General features: G+C 37.0%; 1 protein-coding gene and 1 long non-coding RNA gene across 3 annotated transcripts; one reads left to right on the top strand and one right to left on the bottom strand.

The window, feature by feature from the left end:
* The first annotated feature begins 5,251 nt into the window (after positions 1-5,251).
* On the top strand, positions 5,252-7,805 carry LOC121236995. Its single transcript, XM_041133544.1, has one exon. It carries the CDS (start codon positions 5,865-5,867, stop codon positions 7,314-7,316), a length of 1,452 nt encoding a protein of 483 aa, XP_040989478.1. The 5' UTR covers positions 5,252-5,864; the 3' UTR covers positions 7,317-7,805.
* Positions 7,806-11,348: 3,543 nt separating this feature from the next.
* Positions 11,349-15,713, bottom strand: LOC121236996. 2 transcript variants are annotated; one of them, XR_005934857.1, is made up of 2 exons: positions 15,293-15,713; positions 11,349-11,729 (listed from the first exon to the last, which is right to left on the bottom strand). It is a non-coding gene; the product is annotated as an uncharacterized LOC121236996 (long non-coding RNA). The 2 variants fall into 2 exon arrangements; XR_005934856.1 differs by having other exon boundaries at positions 11,349-11,725.
* Positions 15,714-16,687: the final 974 nt, after the last annotated feature.

Below are 16,687 nucleotides of genomic sequence, written 5' to 3'. Positions count from 1 at the left end.
TTTGCAAGGGGACGATAAGATATGCCATGGAGACTGCTTGTGCAGTATCTCTTAGATGAATAATTCTACATACAACCGTAAAGTATGTAAACGTCGCGTAATCGCTTTGAAAAAAAATAAGGTTCACTATTAAAAAATTAATTTTTTTTATATGAGTCTCATATTTTATTTATTTTTTTTAAAGTTATTACGCGACATTTACGTACTATAATTACAAATATCTTCTCTCCACTCAAATATCTTTGGTTTCGGGGTTTGCTAAAAAGCTTCAGCTGCACGTGTGGCAAAGCTCTGCTTACCCTTGACAGACACCATACAAAGGAAGCAATTCCTATCAAAGGTGATATATTTTCTTTCTATTAAGTTGAAGAAATTGGAAACCAACGGTACAGCATACAGTACTAACAGTACAGTAACTTGGTAAAAAGATGGCAATTAATTCTTGGAGACTTTGGAAGTCACCCCTTAATTGAAAACGATCTGATAAGCATTCTGCACAAAACTTGAATATAAACTCTGCTGTGTAAATGTTCAAGACAATGATTAGTTATTTCCAGAGAGGATTATTTCAAGAGGTGCACCTAGTGGGGAGAGGCATGTGTAAAGATTACTAGAGGCATGTGTAAAGATAAAGGTCTGAATAGTTTTTCTATGCCTTTTTTTCAATAATGATGGGAGATTGTGAACGAGGAAGTGATGTAGATTTTTCATACTTTTTATTATAATCTTAAGTTTGAGAAGTCATTAAATGTTACTTTTATTGCACTTATCTCCAAGATAGTTGGTGCCCATAATTTGAAAGATTTTTGGCCTATTAGCTTGGTAAGTAGGATTTACAAGATTATTTCAAAAGTATTAATTAATTGCATGAGTTTGGTGATAGACAAACTCATATCCAAACCTCAAAATGCTTTCGTTCTAGGGAGGCAAGTTTTGGACTCCGTTTTAATAGCAAATGAGTGTTTGGACAGCTGGTTAAGAGAATGCATTTCGGGGGTCATGTGCAAGTTGGACATGGAAAAGGCGTATGATCATGTGTGTTGGGATTTCCTCTTTTATTTGTTGAGAAGATGTGGTTTTGGAAGCAGGTGGTGCGAATGGATTAAACACTGTGTTTCGACCACTCGGTTCTCGGTTTTAGTTAATGGAAAATCTTGTGGTTTTTTTAAGCCTTCGAGGGGTTTGCGACAAGCGGATCCATTATCACATTTCCTCTTTGTTTTAGTTATGGAGGCTCTGAGCCGCATGATGGAGGTTGCCGTTAGGGGGGTTTCATTACTGGTTTTTCGGTGGGCAATAATAGTAATGGTGTCAATTACATTCCCATTTATTATTTGCGGATGACACTCTTATCTTCTGTGATGTTACTAGTGATCAGATTCAAGTTCTAAGTGCGGTCCTGTTGTGTTTTGAAGCTGTATTAGGACTTAAGGTGAACTTGAGAAGTCAGAGTTGGTACCGGTGGGGGTTGTGAGTAATATTGCTTCTCTATCTAAGTTGTTGGGTTGTAAAATTGCTTCACTTCCTATGAAATATCTTGGATTCCCCTTGGGGGCGTCATTTAAAGCAAACAGCATTTGAGATGGGGTGGTAGAGAAGATTGAAAAAAGACTATCGAGGTGGAAACAACTATATTTATTAAAAGGGGGGAGGTTAGCACTTATTAAAAGTATCATTTCCAATCTTCTTACTTACTATTTTTCCCTTTTTTCTTTGCCGGTGAGAGTGGCTAATCGTATGGAAAAGTGGTTTAGAGATTTCTTGTGGGGGGCATGGGGGAGGAAACCAAATTCCACCTTGTATGTTGGCAAAGGGTGTGTTGTCCGATTGCGAATGGGGGATTAGGAGTGCGAAATTTGAGCATCTTCAACAAGTCCCTTCTTGGTAAGTGGTTGTGGAGGTATCAAATAGAAATGAACTCGTTGTGAAAAGAGGTAATCGAACACAAGTATGGTAGTAAGTGGAGGGGATAGTGTTCTGATGAGGGTTGAGATCATATAGAGTGAGCCTATAGAAATTTATTAGCAAGGGGTGAAACACTTTTGAAAAACATATTAGATTTGGAGTGGGTGATGGAGCAAGATTTCGTTTCTGGCTCGATGCTTGGAGTGGGGAGAGACCTATTTCCATCATCTTTCCAGTCGCTTTTAACATGGCTGGAAACAGCAAGCGGCAGTTTCAGATTTACTGTGTTGTACCAATGGGACGGTAACTTGGAATGTCACTTTTACTAGAAATGCTCAGGATTAGGAACTTGATGAAATGGCAGCCTTTTTTAGCCACTTGTATTCAGCAAAGGTAGGAGGAAATGGGGGAGACCGTATGTTGTGCATTCACATGGGGATAAAAAAATTTATTGTTAAATCTTTTTACATGACTTTAACAGTACAACAACCCACCTTTTTCTGTAGAAGAGTATTTGGAAAGCACAAGTTCCGCCTAAAGTTGCGTTTTTAACTTGGACAGTCGCGCTTGGAAAGATATTGACAATTGATAACTTAAGGAAGCGGGGTATGGTGGTCATGGAGTGGTGCTACATGTGCAAAAAAAAAAAAATGGAGAATCAATAGATCATTCCTTTTACATTGTGAGGTGGTGGAGGGAATTATGGGCTGGTATCCTTGATAGAGCCGGATTGAGTTAGGTAATGCTTAAGAGTGTGGTAGAATTACTAGCGTGCTGGAACATGAGGCATAACAGTGCACAATTGGCAGCAGCTTAGCGTATAACACCTTTGTGCTTAATGTGGTGTCTATGATTAGAAATGAATGATAGGTGCTTTAACAACAAGGAGCGTGCAGCGGGAGAAATCTGTAATTTTTTTGTATTCTCTCTTTTACAATGGTTTTCTGCTATTATATTGAAGGTAGAAGTGTCCATGAATTTCTATCTTCTTTTCAGCTCACTAGAATGTAAGTAGGTGTCTTACTTTGTATACTTCTTGTGTACTTACTACTTTGACATGTCTAGTTTCATTCTATTCAATAAAGCTATCTATTTACTTATATATAAAAAAAAAAAAAAAAATGTTGCTAACAAGATTAAGATTATCACGTGAAAGCATTTGTTGATTCCTTGAACTGATAGAGGAGTAACAAAATACAAGAAGGGGTCTCTTGGGTGGTTTTATGGCCTATTATGGTTGCAGGACACTAACATCATGGCTGAGACAGGCATTGCTTGATAGCCTGTGAATTTGCACTACATTGAAGATATGTTTAGGGCATAGAATGAGATATAAAATTTTCATATCATCTCATCATTATAATTTTTTCAAACTCTCATATAAAATATAATAAACAATTCAACTTGTTCAAATCTCAATTCAAAATTTTTAAATTCTAAAACAATAATAATATTTTAAACTTTCATCTAATACTAAAAATTCTCATCTCACTCTCTAAACCTATCAGTCACATTTGAATATAGAAATACTCTCAATTCATTTCATCTCATAATTACAAATTTCTCAAATTTTCGTACAAAATATAATAAATAATTTAACTTTTTTAAATTTTAAAATAATAATAATATTAAAAAATAATAATATTTTATTCAACTTATATAAATTAATTTCATTTCATTTCATTGTCCAAACGGACTCCAATTATGTGGTCGAAACTGATTCCCAACTGTTGACTAATTGGTAGAATGAAGAGGGTCATGTGCATTGGTCTATTCATCGTATTCGAGAGGTTCGGGAGAGAATTTCTTATTCTGCAATGGATCTAAATCTAATAGTAAAGCACGCATATAGATAAATAAACCAAGTTGCTGATTTTTTTTTTTTTGGGTCAAAGAAGGTGTCAAGGGACATATGGCACATTTTGAATTGTGCCCATAGAAGATTATAGGTTTCTGAAACTCGATAGGATATGATTGCCGGTGTTACAATACAAGTAATAAGCTATGGTTTTATAACTATGTGTAGTCCATAGTCCATAGGTTTTTTTTTTTTTTTTTTTTTTTAATTTTTTTATTTGGGGGGTATCGACTCAAGACCTCAATTTTGGATGCTAGGGATTATGTCAACCAGGCCACAGGTCTTTGGCAGTTCATAATTTAATGTCTTTAGTTATATGAAAAAAATAGAATAATGTTATACACCACACTCTCATTCTATTTTGATCACACTAAGTGGTATGTGGCACATTTATTATCATTAGATGATAAAGAAGTATGTATAAATAATCATTTAATGGTGATAAATGTGCTACATCATACTTAGTGAAATGAAAGTAAAATAGTAGTATGATGTATAGAATTTTTCAAAAAAAAAAAAAAAAACTGACCACTAAAGGGTCAAGTTTATTATTGTTCGGCTATAACACGATTTATTGGGTTGTGCTGGCTTTTTGGTGGGGTGTCGTGGGGATAGAGTTTTCAACCAAATTCTCTATTTTAAGTGTGCCAACACTTAAAAGTTTCCATTTTTCTGCATCTTTAGACGTCACCGGACTATGATTGATGGGTCTAATCCATTTAAATGTTTTAACTTATATACAAATTAAACTCAACTTGAAATGACTCTATTCCAATGTGGGATATTTAGAGATGACAGTTTCTGTCACAACTAGAAAATCTAAGGCAAAATTAGCAATTTTGGATAGGTAGGTTTTACCCATTTAATGAAATGATTTAGATTAAGATTTACGTTGATACAATCCGAACTTGACTTAACAAGATCCAAATACAACACCTCAATACAAATTGTCGACCCCACATTTTAGCAAAGTCAACAAGCTGATCACCTGTTCGAGTTATTTCCTTGTCCTAGAAACCTTGTTATTCCTAAGAGAAATTAGAAATAGATGGACACTTGATTACTTGGAGTAATCTTTAATTCAAAGGTTTTGTTATACATCAGTTATTATTCACCCTCACACTCCACACCTGACAATTTTTTTTTTCTATTTTCATAGAGTGTATAGTGTTTTTTATAAAGTGTGGGATGTGAGATAGTAAATAGTGACTAATGAGAAAAATTATTCTTAATTTAATTACAATTTGTTGTCGACCCTTAAAACCGCAATCCCAATCTTCCTAATTCCCATGTAAGCCCCTCCTCCATCCTCCATGTGATCTGCAGATAATACAGCCTATTTGCATGTGCATATATATATATCCTGCATATATGCCGACGTTACTTAAAGTCATCCAAACTTTGCTGACAAAGACAGCAACCAAAGTTAATTTCCCTGAGTGCTTCGAGACCAAGAAAATAGCACACCTGCAATCGGGCAGCCTAGCTTGCTTGACTTTCTATTTATATAAATAATTAATAACGAAATTAAGAAAGGCTTCACACCTGTCACCAAAATCCTGCCTAAAGAACAGAAAATGTGAGGAATATGTACATATTCCAAGTCAAAAATCAACTGCGTGCATAGAAAATCGTCCTTTCTTTGAACATACCTCAACGCAATGGTTGACTTTGTTCTCCTTTTAGATCTGCACAGATTGCTTTGCCTAACTCGGCCGAGTTGACTGCCCAGCACACTGTTTTAAACTTTGAAAAGATCAAACAAATCACCCTCGGAATCGAAAGGTTCGTAATTCTTGTTCTCTTGTTAGCCATTGATACAGTGCAAGACATGAAAAGGGGACGATAAGATATCTTCAGTCATAGAGTCTTTCATGTAATGAAAGGTTCAGATATCTTTATAGAATAAATAAGGGCCTTTTTGGCACATGAATCCACCTTTTTTTTCCTTTCCAAAGAGGCGTGAGAAACGCGTTTCTTGGGTGCCTTTGTGCGTGCCCAACTCCCCCACAAAGCCCGCCTCCCACTTTTCTCTTAACTATTATTCTAAGGGAGGATTAGAACCAAATTGTCCATTTCTCATTTTCAGAATCCTCCAAGAATGGCATTCAACAACAAAGCTAAGAAACCCATTTCCCCTTCTCAATCCTATCTATGCACTACCCTTTTCTTTGTAGTTCTCTTCACCATCCCAGCCCTTTTTCTACTACACGCCCCTACCACCACCTCCATCTGCAACTCCTTTGCCACCCATGCCAACACCTGGTCCGGCGATCTCCGGACTGCCCTGTTTGCGTGGAACCGTCTTCCATTCATTGAAGGCCATCCTCCTCCTATTCCTCTCAAAATTGCTGTGTTTTCTCGCAAGTGGCCCATTGGCACAACCCCCGGCGGCATGGAGCGCCATGCGCATACCCTGCACACTGCTCTGGCTCGTCGTGGTCATCAAGTTCATGTCTTCACTTCCCCTCCTCCTAATGGTAATGTTCCTATGCCTGGGAATCCATCTTCTTCGCCGTACATCCATTTCCATGAAGGCGAACCAGGCCAGTGGCGCTACAACAAAGCTTGGGAACAGTTTTTGGAAGAGAACCAACGCCAACCATTCGATGTTGTTCACTCGGAAAGCGTTGCACTTCCTCACTGGATTGCCCGTCAGCTTCAAAACCTAGCAGTTTCATGGCATGGCATAGCCCTTGAGAGCTTACAATCTGATATCTTCCAAGACTTAACTCGTAAACCTAAGGAGCCCATATCTCCAGCTTTCAACAAAAGCATACAGGGGGTAGTCCCAAAGGTACTAAATGAGATAAGGTTTTTCAAGAACTATGCCCATCATATTGCCATTAGTGATAGCTGTGGCGAAATGCTTAGGGATGTGTATCAAATCCCTATCAAAAGAGTCCATGTCATTCTCAATGGTGTTGATGATGATAAGTTTGGAAAGGATATCCAACTAGGCCAAGAGTTCAGGTCTAAAATTGGGATCCCAGATAATGCAAGTTTAGTACTTGGTGTGGCTGGAAGATTAGTTAAAGACAAAGGCCATCCCCTACTTTTCGAAGCATTCTCTAAGCTCATAACAAATCACTCTGGTGTCTACTTGATTGTTGCTGGATCCGGACCATGGGAGCAAAGGTACAAGGATTTGGGGTCCCAAGTCCTAGTTTTGGGGTCCATGAATCCATCAAAACTGAGAGCTTTCTATAATGCCATTGATGTCTTTGTAAATCCCACACTTAGACCCCAAGGTCTTGATCTTACTCTAATGGAGGCCATGATGAGTGGGAAACCTTTGATTGCTTCGAGGTTTCCCAGCATCAAAGGTAGTATTGTTGTTGATGATGAATACGGTCACATGTTTGCTCCAAACGTGGAGTCATTATTGGAGGTGCTGGAAACAGTGGTCGGAGAAGGCTCGGAAAGGCTAGCGCAGAGGGGAAAGGGGTGCCGGGAATATGCAGCTTCCATGTTTACTGCACGTAAGATGTCATTGGCATATGAGAGGCTATTCCTCTGCATAAAAAATGAAACATTTTGTGCCTATTCATAAGCTAGCCAGCCATAGAATTCCTTGCCTTTTCTCTTTTTGCCGTTTCTCCTTTCTTTTGGAATATACGTAGCATTAATTTGACATAACCATTTGGATTTGTCATGATCTTAGACATTACAAGTTTCACAATAACTGCAGCAGCTTGCTCCATTGTTTTCTTCCCATCCCAAAGAACTTGAATTCCATACGGAAGTAATTCAGAAGAGTGAATCTCACTGCATCCCTTGTTAATATGAGCAAGATCATAGGCAAAAGAGCTCGAGATCCCTCATACATGTCTTCAACAAAGATAATATAGTTATTTTATTCTCAAGCCAGTCATGCATAGCTAGAGCACACCATCCACGTCACTTAAATTCTAATATTTGATTTATAAGATTCAAATTTTAAAATTTACTTTTGAAATCAAATTATATCATGTAAGCACTTTATCTGATGTGTTTTACACGTTGGCTTAAGATCAATATAGTTTTTCATATATTTGTAACATGTTAGAGAGATCACAAAGAATGAAATATGGTCAAGAAGTTGAATGCTCAAGGTTGCATGTTTTTGTCGTCGTGATCGATCTTAACAATTAAGCTGTAAGATTATAATTGAACTTTACTAACTAAGTTCGACCATAAAAAAAAAAAAACAGAAATTCTATGGCCAACCGGCCTGCGTCACCACCGCGGCATCGGCTGACGTGGCAGTATGCCACGCAAGCCGTTATTATTGGGAAAAAAAAAAAAGAACGAACGAAATATGCAAAGGAGGAAAATCGAAATGGGTCTGTCTTCCCATTGTGATCGTCGTTCCTTGTGCAAAACCAAAGAGTTCCTGTGAAGCTGAAGCATTCCCTCCTTGGTCACCGTCGTGGGTGAAAGATTCCGACTGTTGCGGTTGCCATAGTCACATAGCTGAGTCGCGGACCTTGTCGTGGGTGAGAGAGAGGTCTACAGTCGCCGTGAGAGGTCCACTGTGATTTGGTTCTTCAAGACCCAGTCCTCTGAACATTCTTGGTGACATTCTTTACACATTTCTTCAGATTTTCAAACAAATTTCGTTTTTCAGAATTTTCTTAATGAGTGGCTGTGGTATGAATCGAGAACATAAATGGATATTTGGTATTGAACAGGTTGTTGGGTACTTTGCTTGAGTACTGCAGAGTGCTGGAGTGGATTTGTCACAAGCCATCATCTCATCGAGGAGGTAATAACAAGTTCTTACCTTTGGCCAAAAAAAGAGTTCTTTATTCTAGCGAGTTCCTAATTAATTGATTAGCACCATCGGTTTGTATCCTTTTTATGATACTTCTTTCTATTTGTTTTGCTACTTCAGTCAGTTCAGTAAGATGGTGAATTAGATGAATAAACTATTCAACATTTGCTTAAATATTGAACTGACAGCATTATGAGAGTTGTTGGGTTGGTTGAACTATTTTAAAGTGAACATTTGCTAATATACAACACCCATTTTTCACGAATGAACTGAGATTTTTTTAGAGCTGTCTGTGTAATGCCAAAATGAGTTGCTCATGCAAGGCTTGAGCTTTTCTGGATTTTTGTGCCAGTTGATCAGTTATTCCATTGTTGGCTTATTCTTTACTGGCAGAGTCTATATATTAAGGTACTGCTAAAACTCAGGTTTACTTCTTTCTTTCTTGAAGTTGCTTGGCTCTACTTTGGAACTTGGTTGTGAACCAGCAACTATGTTGTCATGTAAAAACATCCTGTATTTATCAGAGAACACAACAGGTCAATTTTAGAAGTTGCCAACTCTCAAATAAAAAAAAGAAAAAGAAAATGCTTCTCCCACATAGGGAAGCTATCGAGAGAATCTACTGATTTTTTATTATTATTTAATAGTTAAATTTTTTTTTTAATGTGTGTGTATTTTTTATCAAATGTTTAAAGATATCGAGCCTGATCTTCCAAATCTCAAGGCTAGTGTGTCCTTTCATTTTGCCAAGATTGCAACTTCCCGGCCTGAATTTTCACTCCATTTGATTAATTCAGATGCTTAGAGTATTTGCTCTCATCCTTGGTTACCCTTTAGTGCTTGTAAATAGCTTTCTTTGTGATAGTGGGACTTTTTTTTTTCCCTCTAATTTGCTTTAAAGACTCTTCATAAGGTTACTGGTCTATGTTCATAGTTTATCCCCATTCAAATAAACTATGAACATAGGACAGAAAATAGCAAGCCACCAAGCATTAGAGCTACAACTATGGACTCTAAAACGATTGCTTATTCCTAGACTTTAGCTGATCAGAAACGTGGAGATCAGTTTTTTTAGATAAAAAAGCGTTGATAAAGGAATCTAGTAGAACAATCAACTTCCATATCAAGTTTGGATGGAAAGAGAAAGCACTTTATTGGGCGAGTACTTGAATAAAATAGGTCAAGCACAAGCATGTGGAATCTGAAGATAAACCATCACTTTAACCACACGTGTAGTTATCCAAAGACTACTAAAGTGATCAAGAAATTATAAAGGCCATTTTGTGTGAGGTTCTCTCTTCACAGACCAGATATGGTCATCATCATCTGTGTTCCTAACTGCACTTTTCAAACCTTATAAAAAAAGACATAAGGTAGTAGTGGTGGGGCATCTTAAGGTAGTTGTAGTAGTTATTTAAAAGACATAAGGGGCTATGGATGTAATGGTAGGATCTTTGATATGGAAGACATTACATAACGCATATCTTTGTCTTGAAATAATATTCGGGATAGATATCACAAATGTTGCTGACATGCAGGTATATTAAGGGTTTATATTTGAATTTCAATATTATTGAGTTTTCTAACAAATATGTATCACCAAGATGTTCCAGACATTAGTGGAACCGTGCTCCATGAAACAGTGTTTGCAAGTCAAAAAAGTGTAAGTTTTTAATATTTAGATTGTACTATCAATATCACATTAATATTTGAACATTATTCGTTACAGATGTAATTTGGGTTGGATGGATCACAACCAGTGCAACCATATGGGGATGGATCACAACCGGCGCAATGAGATGTTTTAATTTTAATATTCAGATACTCTTTGTGTATTGAATGTATTGGAACTTTGGAATGTATTTTGATGTGAGTGTATTGGAACTGTGTATTGGAATGTATTTTGATGTGAGTGTATTGGACTGTATTGTGCTTTGAATGGCCATATATAGCAGGTTGGAGTTTTGTGTACTTGAATGAGATTTTTTGAAACAAATGGGAATGCTTATGATGAATGGTCATATATACATATAACAGGTTGATTTGTTCGCTATTTTGGACCAAATGAGAATGACTATAACTGTGTGTGCTTTGAATGGTCATATATAGCAGGTTGGAGTTTTGTGTACTTGAATGAGATTTTTTTGAGCAAATGAGACTGTTAGATATGGGAATGCTTATGTTGAATGACCATATATATATACATGCATACCTTTCATTTCAGCTTGATCATCTATGATCTTTACTTGCCCTCTATTCTAGTCACTTGTCACTTTTAGATCTATGTCTCAGGCCACCATGAGAAGTGGAATCAGTCACCATTTCAACCTTTAGTAGAAATAAACAGCAATATATCATGGACAATAGCAGCAAAAAATCATGTTGTAGTAGCATGAAAAATATTCTTAGAAGCAAAAAATCATGTTGCAGCTACGAAGGACTGCAACAGCACGAACTGAAAATTATGTCAGCATTAACACCAAAATTTTAGTTATCGGGTAGCGTCAATCCAATAGTCCACAATCTTTTCCTTTGTTATCCCTTCTTCCTTTCCTTCTTAGTTTTAGTGTATGATAATCTCTTCCCGATCAATTGTGATCTAGTGCAGCAAGTAGGACTTAAGAGACTCGGCCTCCATAATGGCCACTACAGCAGTATATCTATTCTCTGCATATCAATTATAATAAGCATGGATCAAACAAACTATATATATATACATAAACATATACATATGCTATGGACAAAATCTGTGACAATTCAACAAACATCAAATTACAAATTTTGAAGCAATCCCATTACAGACTAGTTAGATTAAAGAACATCAAAAAGTTAAACTAATCATTCATTTATACAAAACTCAATCCCAAATCACTTCAGAAACTTAAGCTAAGTACAAATTTCACAAAATTCGTTGGTGAACTCTGGTAAGCACCAACTAATTAGTCTAACATAAGCTTACAAATTTTACAACATATACCAAATTCCAAAATCACTTACACACTATTACATAACATGACACAACAACTACAAAAGTTCAATATAGCCAGAGTAATCTGCATGAATGCAATATTTCAACTTCTTGCTCCAGAAGCCCCAATTCTCTCTTCTCGATCTCATCCGCTCTCTTACGAAGCTCAATCTCCCTCTTCTTGATGTCTTCAAGTTTCTTCTCAAGCTCTTTTTGGCTCCTTAACAGCTCATTGTATCTTTCTCGAAGTTGTAATCTCATACACACATCAAGTGAAAATTAAAACAAAAAAAAAATGTTAGAAAGTTAGTGGGGACCCCAGGAGAAACAAATGAACTTCATTGTTGTAGCATATAAGACAATGCAGCCACATCAAGGAATGAGCAAAATAAAAGAAACAAAGCTTCTTCAAAGGGTGAGTAACTTTTCTATACCACCCACATTTAAGAAACAAAATAAAGTGTTTTCCATTTTACTTATGAAAAATAAAAGTAATAACATTGGCACACACAGAAAGCTATATTTTTCACCCTTGAAAATCCATTTCTTTTTCTTTTTCCCTTACAACCAAATGCAGCAAAACATAAATTTTGTTTGTCTATATCAAGTTTGTATAAAGTGACATTGACCTAACAAAAACTCAAGAATCTGAAATGCACAACATCAAACTAAAGAAACAGAGTATTATGGTCAGAAATTAGTTAGTGTGTGTCAACTACTGGTTCCAAACTAAAGATACAATTGGTAGTTCTAAGCAATTTATTAGCATTGGCAGCTACTGGTTCCCAAGGCATTCCATTTACAAGAATGCACCCAATCTGCAGACTACAAGAATGAACAACTATTTATAATTAATCAATGTAAAAAGGGTGCATCAACATTTAGCCAATTTGGTAAAGGAACTTAAGTTAGCAGTGGATTATTGCCTTCCGTTACTTCCCAATCACTGTATATGTAAAAACCCCTTAAGCTCAACCTTATGTTGTTATTTGGCCGTGACAACAGGTCTAATTTTATATATAATATGGTACTAATTGTGTATCTTTTTTTGTTATATCGATTTTGTCTAGAACAATACACAACAATTAACCACAAATAGAAAATTCAGAAAAAAAACAATTGAAACCTATTTTGTAAAAATAAAATGTGTTATAGAATAGCACATTTTATATTAAACTGAATTTTTGCATTTACAAATATGTAATTTCGTTCTCAGCACATAACGGTTCCCAGAAGCAAGCAAGTACGAACATGAAGCCATCAACACAAGTATGCAGTTGTGATCACAAGCATATATGGATTAGTAATCGAGAATAAAAGCCATCAACATCACTACAAATCTAATTCAAAATGTGAGATCCCTATTTTTATGGGTTTTAAATTATTTATTTAATTATATTATTGTGTTATTTTATTTATGTTATTTTTAAGTGTATTAGTTTATTGTTAATTATTTTGGTATGTTGGGATTTTAATTTCCTTATTATTATTTATTTTTATATATGTGTTAGTAATTTTTGTGTAATTTTATTGTAGTGATTATTTATTGTGGACTGTGTGGTTTGTTTTCGGGCTTAGTGTTGTGTGAAGCCCGTAGCAGCCTTGTGTGTGTGTGAGTGAGCCGAAGCCCAGCCCAGCAGGGCCCAGCCCGTTCGGTTTGTGAATCAGCCCCTCCCACCTACAGAAACGGCGCCGTTTAGAGGAACCTTAGGGTTCCATCGTTTCCTTCCTTGCGCCGCACAGCTCCCTTCTTCTTCTTCTTCTTTCTTATTCTTTTCTTCTTCCTTCTTCCTTCTTCTATTTTCTTCTGGTTTCTTCTTTTTTCCAGCTGCTGCCGTGAGCCACCTCCACCTTTCTATGGCAGCTCCGTGTCGTTCGGTGGAGGCTCCAAAGGCTTGCTGGCAGGTCATCGCTCCACGCGGCTCCCTTTCCACCTCAAGCTTGCTTGCCTGCCTCCGTGTCCTTCGGCAACGCCTTCCCGCATCTGCTGTCAAGCCATCACTCCACCACGTAACCTGCACTGTCACGCCCGGCTTGACGCCGTTTTCTCTTCTTCTACCCGTGTGACACACGGGCACCTACCACCGCCGTGCTTGGCCTATAAATAGGCCACGACTTCTACAAATAATTCTTCTGGGTTCCTCATTCTATATCCCTCCCTCAAACCGTAATCGTGTTCCCAAAATTTTGTGGTTGTTGTTTTGTTAGTGTTGAGCTTTGCCGAGCTCTGTTTTGTTCCAAAGTTCTGAAATCTCACTCGCTTTCTTTGTGAATTTTTGACTTGCCGTGAGTTGAATTTTCATCTATTTTCCCTAGACCGAATTTTGCCCTTGAGGGAAACTCACCAAAAAGCCACTGTTTTAATTCTTAAAAAATCACTGTTGCCGCCGTTGAGCCGCCACCTTAAGCAACGCACTTTCGAGTGATCTTTCAGAAATACCTATCTTCGTGTGTATGTAATTTTCCAGTTTTTAATAATGAAGTTGTTGTAATTATATTTTGTAAACTGTCATTTTGTTGTAACTGTTGATTAAAATGATCTGTTGGAATTGGGCCATGGGCCGTTAAACGTTTGGTTGTAACTGTTGAAATTATTGGAATTGGGCCTTTGCCGGTGTGGAGGACGGGGTATGACGTGTATTGTGGAAATGGTAAAAGTGTAAATAAATGATTAATTTTATAAATTAATTATATATTCCTATTAAATGATTGAACTGTATATTTATGGTTTTATTAAAATGTGCTGTGATGTTACGTGGTCTGTTGCATTGGTTACTGAATATGTGGGTGCATGTATAACACGACCCTAAGCCGAGATGGGATTTTATCTCGGTGGAGCTCCTCTGGTCACTCGGGAGCGTAACAGACTGACGTGACATCCCCTGAGTTGTCACTGGGCGACGACGGGAACGGACGAGACGGTAATGCTTTCGTACCGATTCCGTGACCTTTTGGCTGGCGAGGTTAGGGGATGCTTGGCCATGTACGCGCTGGGCGCGTAACTGGGCATCGCTCGTTACGAAGCCTCATGCACGGACGTTACCCGTGATGTGACGAAGAGAGTCAGGGTGTGCGGACGATCCATAGGGGAGACCGTGGTGCATGCGTGATTTCATAATAAATATGATTGGGACCAAAATGGAGATTTTGGTGTAAGTATAAAAATGGTATTTTTGGAAAAAATGAATATGGGTTGTTCTTCTGTCCGTATGGGGACGTGTGTTTATATAAATGTGTTTTAAAATCTCTTGGATGTTGTTTTGGTTAATTACTTGCTGAGATGTCATAATCTCATAGTGGTGTTTTACCCTACGGTTCCATTTTATGGTGCCGTAGAGTTTGACGCAGAGCCCGAGTATGAACCTGAAGGACTGACTCCACCAGAAGCTTAAGTCGCTGATATATTGTTCAGCGTTTTGGGACTTGTTTCCCTTATGTTATTTGTTTTCTTTAAATTATCTGTCGGAAGACTGTAAAATTCTTGTAAAGTTATTTTATTATTTTTTGTACAATTCTGGTACTTAATAAAGAAAGACTTTTTTTTTTCTCCGCTGCGAATATTATGTTGTACATTTATTGTATGTTGTACACACTTTGAGCACTGGTTGTTGGGGTGCGTGATCTGTGTGGTCATCATCCCGGTGTCACGAACTCCACAAAAATAACACGTGGGGGTCGAGGGCGCCACACAAAAGCTTGGATTTTCACAAAATGGTTGCTAAAACAATCCATCAAAAATCATAAAAAAATACCCTTAGAGCTAAAATGTATGCTAGAAGGAAAGTAGAACCAAAATTACACTTACTTGATTTTAGGGTTAGGGTTAGATTTTGGACAAATTACCTCAGGGGATTACACTGCGGATTGGATAATGGTTAGGGTTTTGACTTCGAATGGACTGCAGTTTTGAGTGGGAAGGTGAGGCTTTCGTGGGAATGGGGGGAACAGTGCTTGAGAGAGATAAGTAGTGCTTGAGGATTCCTGAAGAGGAATCGTGCTTGATGAAGACGAATGATTGTACAGACGCCGTGCTTGAGGACCATGTACGTCGGTTTCGTGGGCCAACTTCGATGGTAAAAGATGGAATGAGTTGCAAGAATTAGGTCTGTGATGGGCCATGAAGGGGATTTCAGGGAGAAGAAGAAATCTGGAGGAGGAAACGAAGGGGTTCTAGAAAAGGGGAAAGAAATCGAAGGCGGGGAGGGAAATCGAATGAGGGGAATGAAGGGAAACAAAAAAAATAAAAGAAACGGTGTCGTAATGAGGGGAACGAAGGGGAAAAAAATAGAAGAGAATGTGTCGTTTTCTCCTGCCACGTGGGAGTAGGTTCCGCGGTGAGTCCTCAAGCCGGTTGTGTATAGAATTTTCGTAAAAAAATTGTTTATCCCTTGTGCCTTCAAATCGAAGAAAATCAAGAAAGAAATTGAAAGTTCTCATAAATCTTTTGGATGCTCCTTTTATAAATATTGAAAGCGGGAAGTTAATTTTTATAATTTTTTTTTTACGATTTTAAGAGATTTCAATTGTAATCTAATACTTTTGGAATATATGCCTAAATTTAGCTAGAGTTTTCATATATTCACTATTTGCGGTGAAATTCTTAGCTACAAACAATTTCAACCAAATATGAAATCGTTTCCAAAAAGTCTTTTATGGCTCGTTATGGGCTTGTTTGGATAGAAAAATAATCTCATCTCATCATTACAACTTACTCAAATTCTTATATAAAATATAATAAACAATTCAACTTTTTCAAATCTCAAAATAATAATAATATTAAAAAATAATATTCTAACAATATTTTATTCAACTCATCTAAAAACTATCTCATTTCATATCACATCACTATCTAAACGAGCCCTATATAAAACAACGTGTGGCGACTTTTTTTTTGCCAAAAATGCTTATTTGTAGTAAGAAAAACACATTATTTGCGATAATCTTGCTCGCCACAAAAAACTATTTCTCTTGTAATGATATTACCATAAACGACAGAGTAAGGAATTAAAATGACCTCATTTAATGAAAATAAACCTAGAGATACGCAATAGTCACAAGAAGAAACTCTTCTTTAAAGAATTAAAGGCGTGTAATTTTATTTTTTTGAACTTCAATGGATAAAAAAAAAGGACGAAATCATTTCTATATGTAGGCTAAGCTTGGAATGCTCTAAAGTAAAATAAAATTGATAAGAATACCC

This window comes from Juglans microcarpa x Juglans regia, chromosome 6S (genome assembly GCF_004785595.1).
Source record: "Juglans microcarpa x Juglans regia isolate MS1-56 chromosome 6S, Jm3101_v1.0, whole genome shotgun sequence".
Classification (NCBI taxonomy): domain Eukaryota; kingdom Viridiplantae; phylum Streptophyta; class Magnoliopsida; order Fagales; family Juglandaceae; genus Juglans; species Juglans microcarpa x Juglans regia.
Note: the sequence above shows the minus strand (reverse complement) of the source record. Positions and strands in the feature narration are given on the sequence as shown.

Excerpts from the sequence above, each read along its gene's own strand:
- LOC121236995 (XM_041133544.1), top strand. The coding sequence starts at position 5,865 with ATGGCATTCAACAACAAAGCTAAGAAACCCATTTCCCCTTCTCAATCC.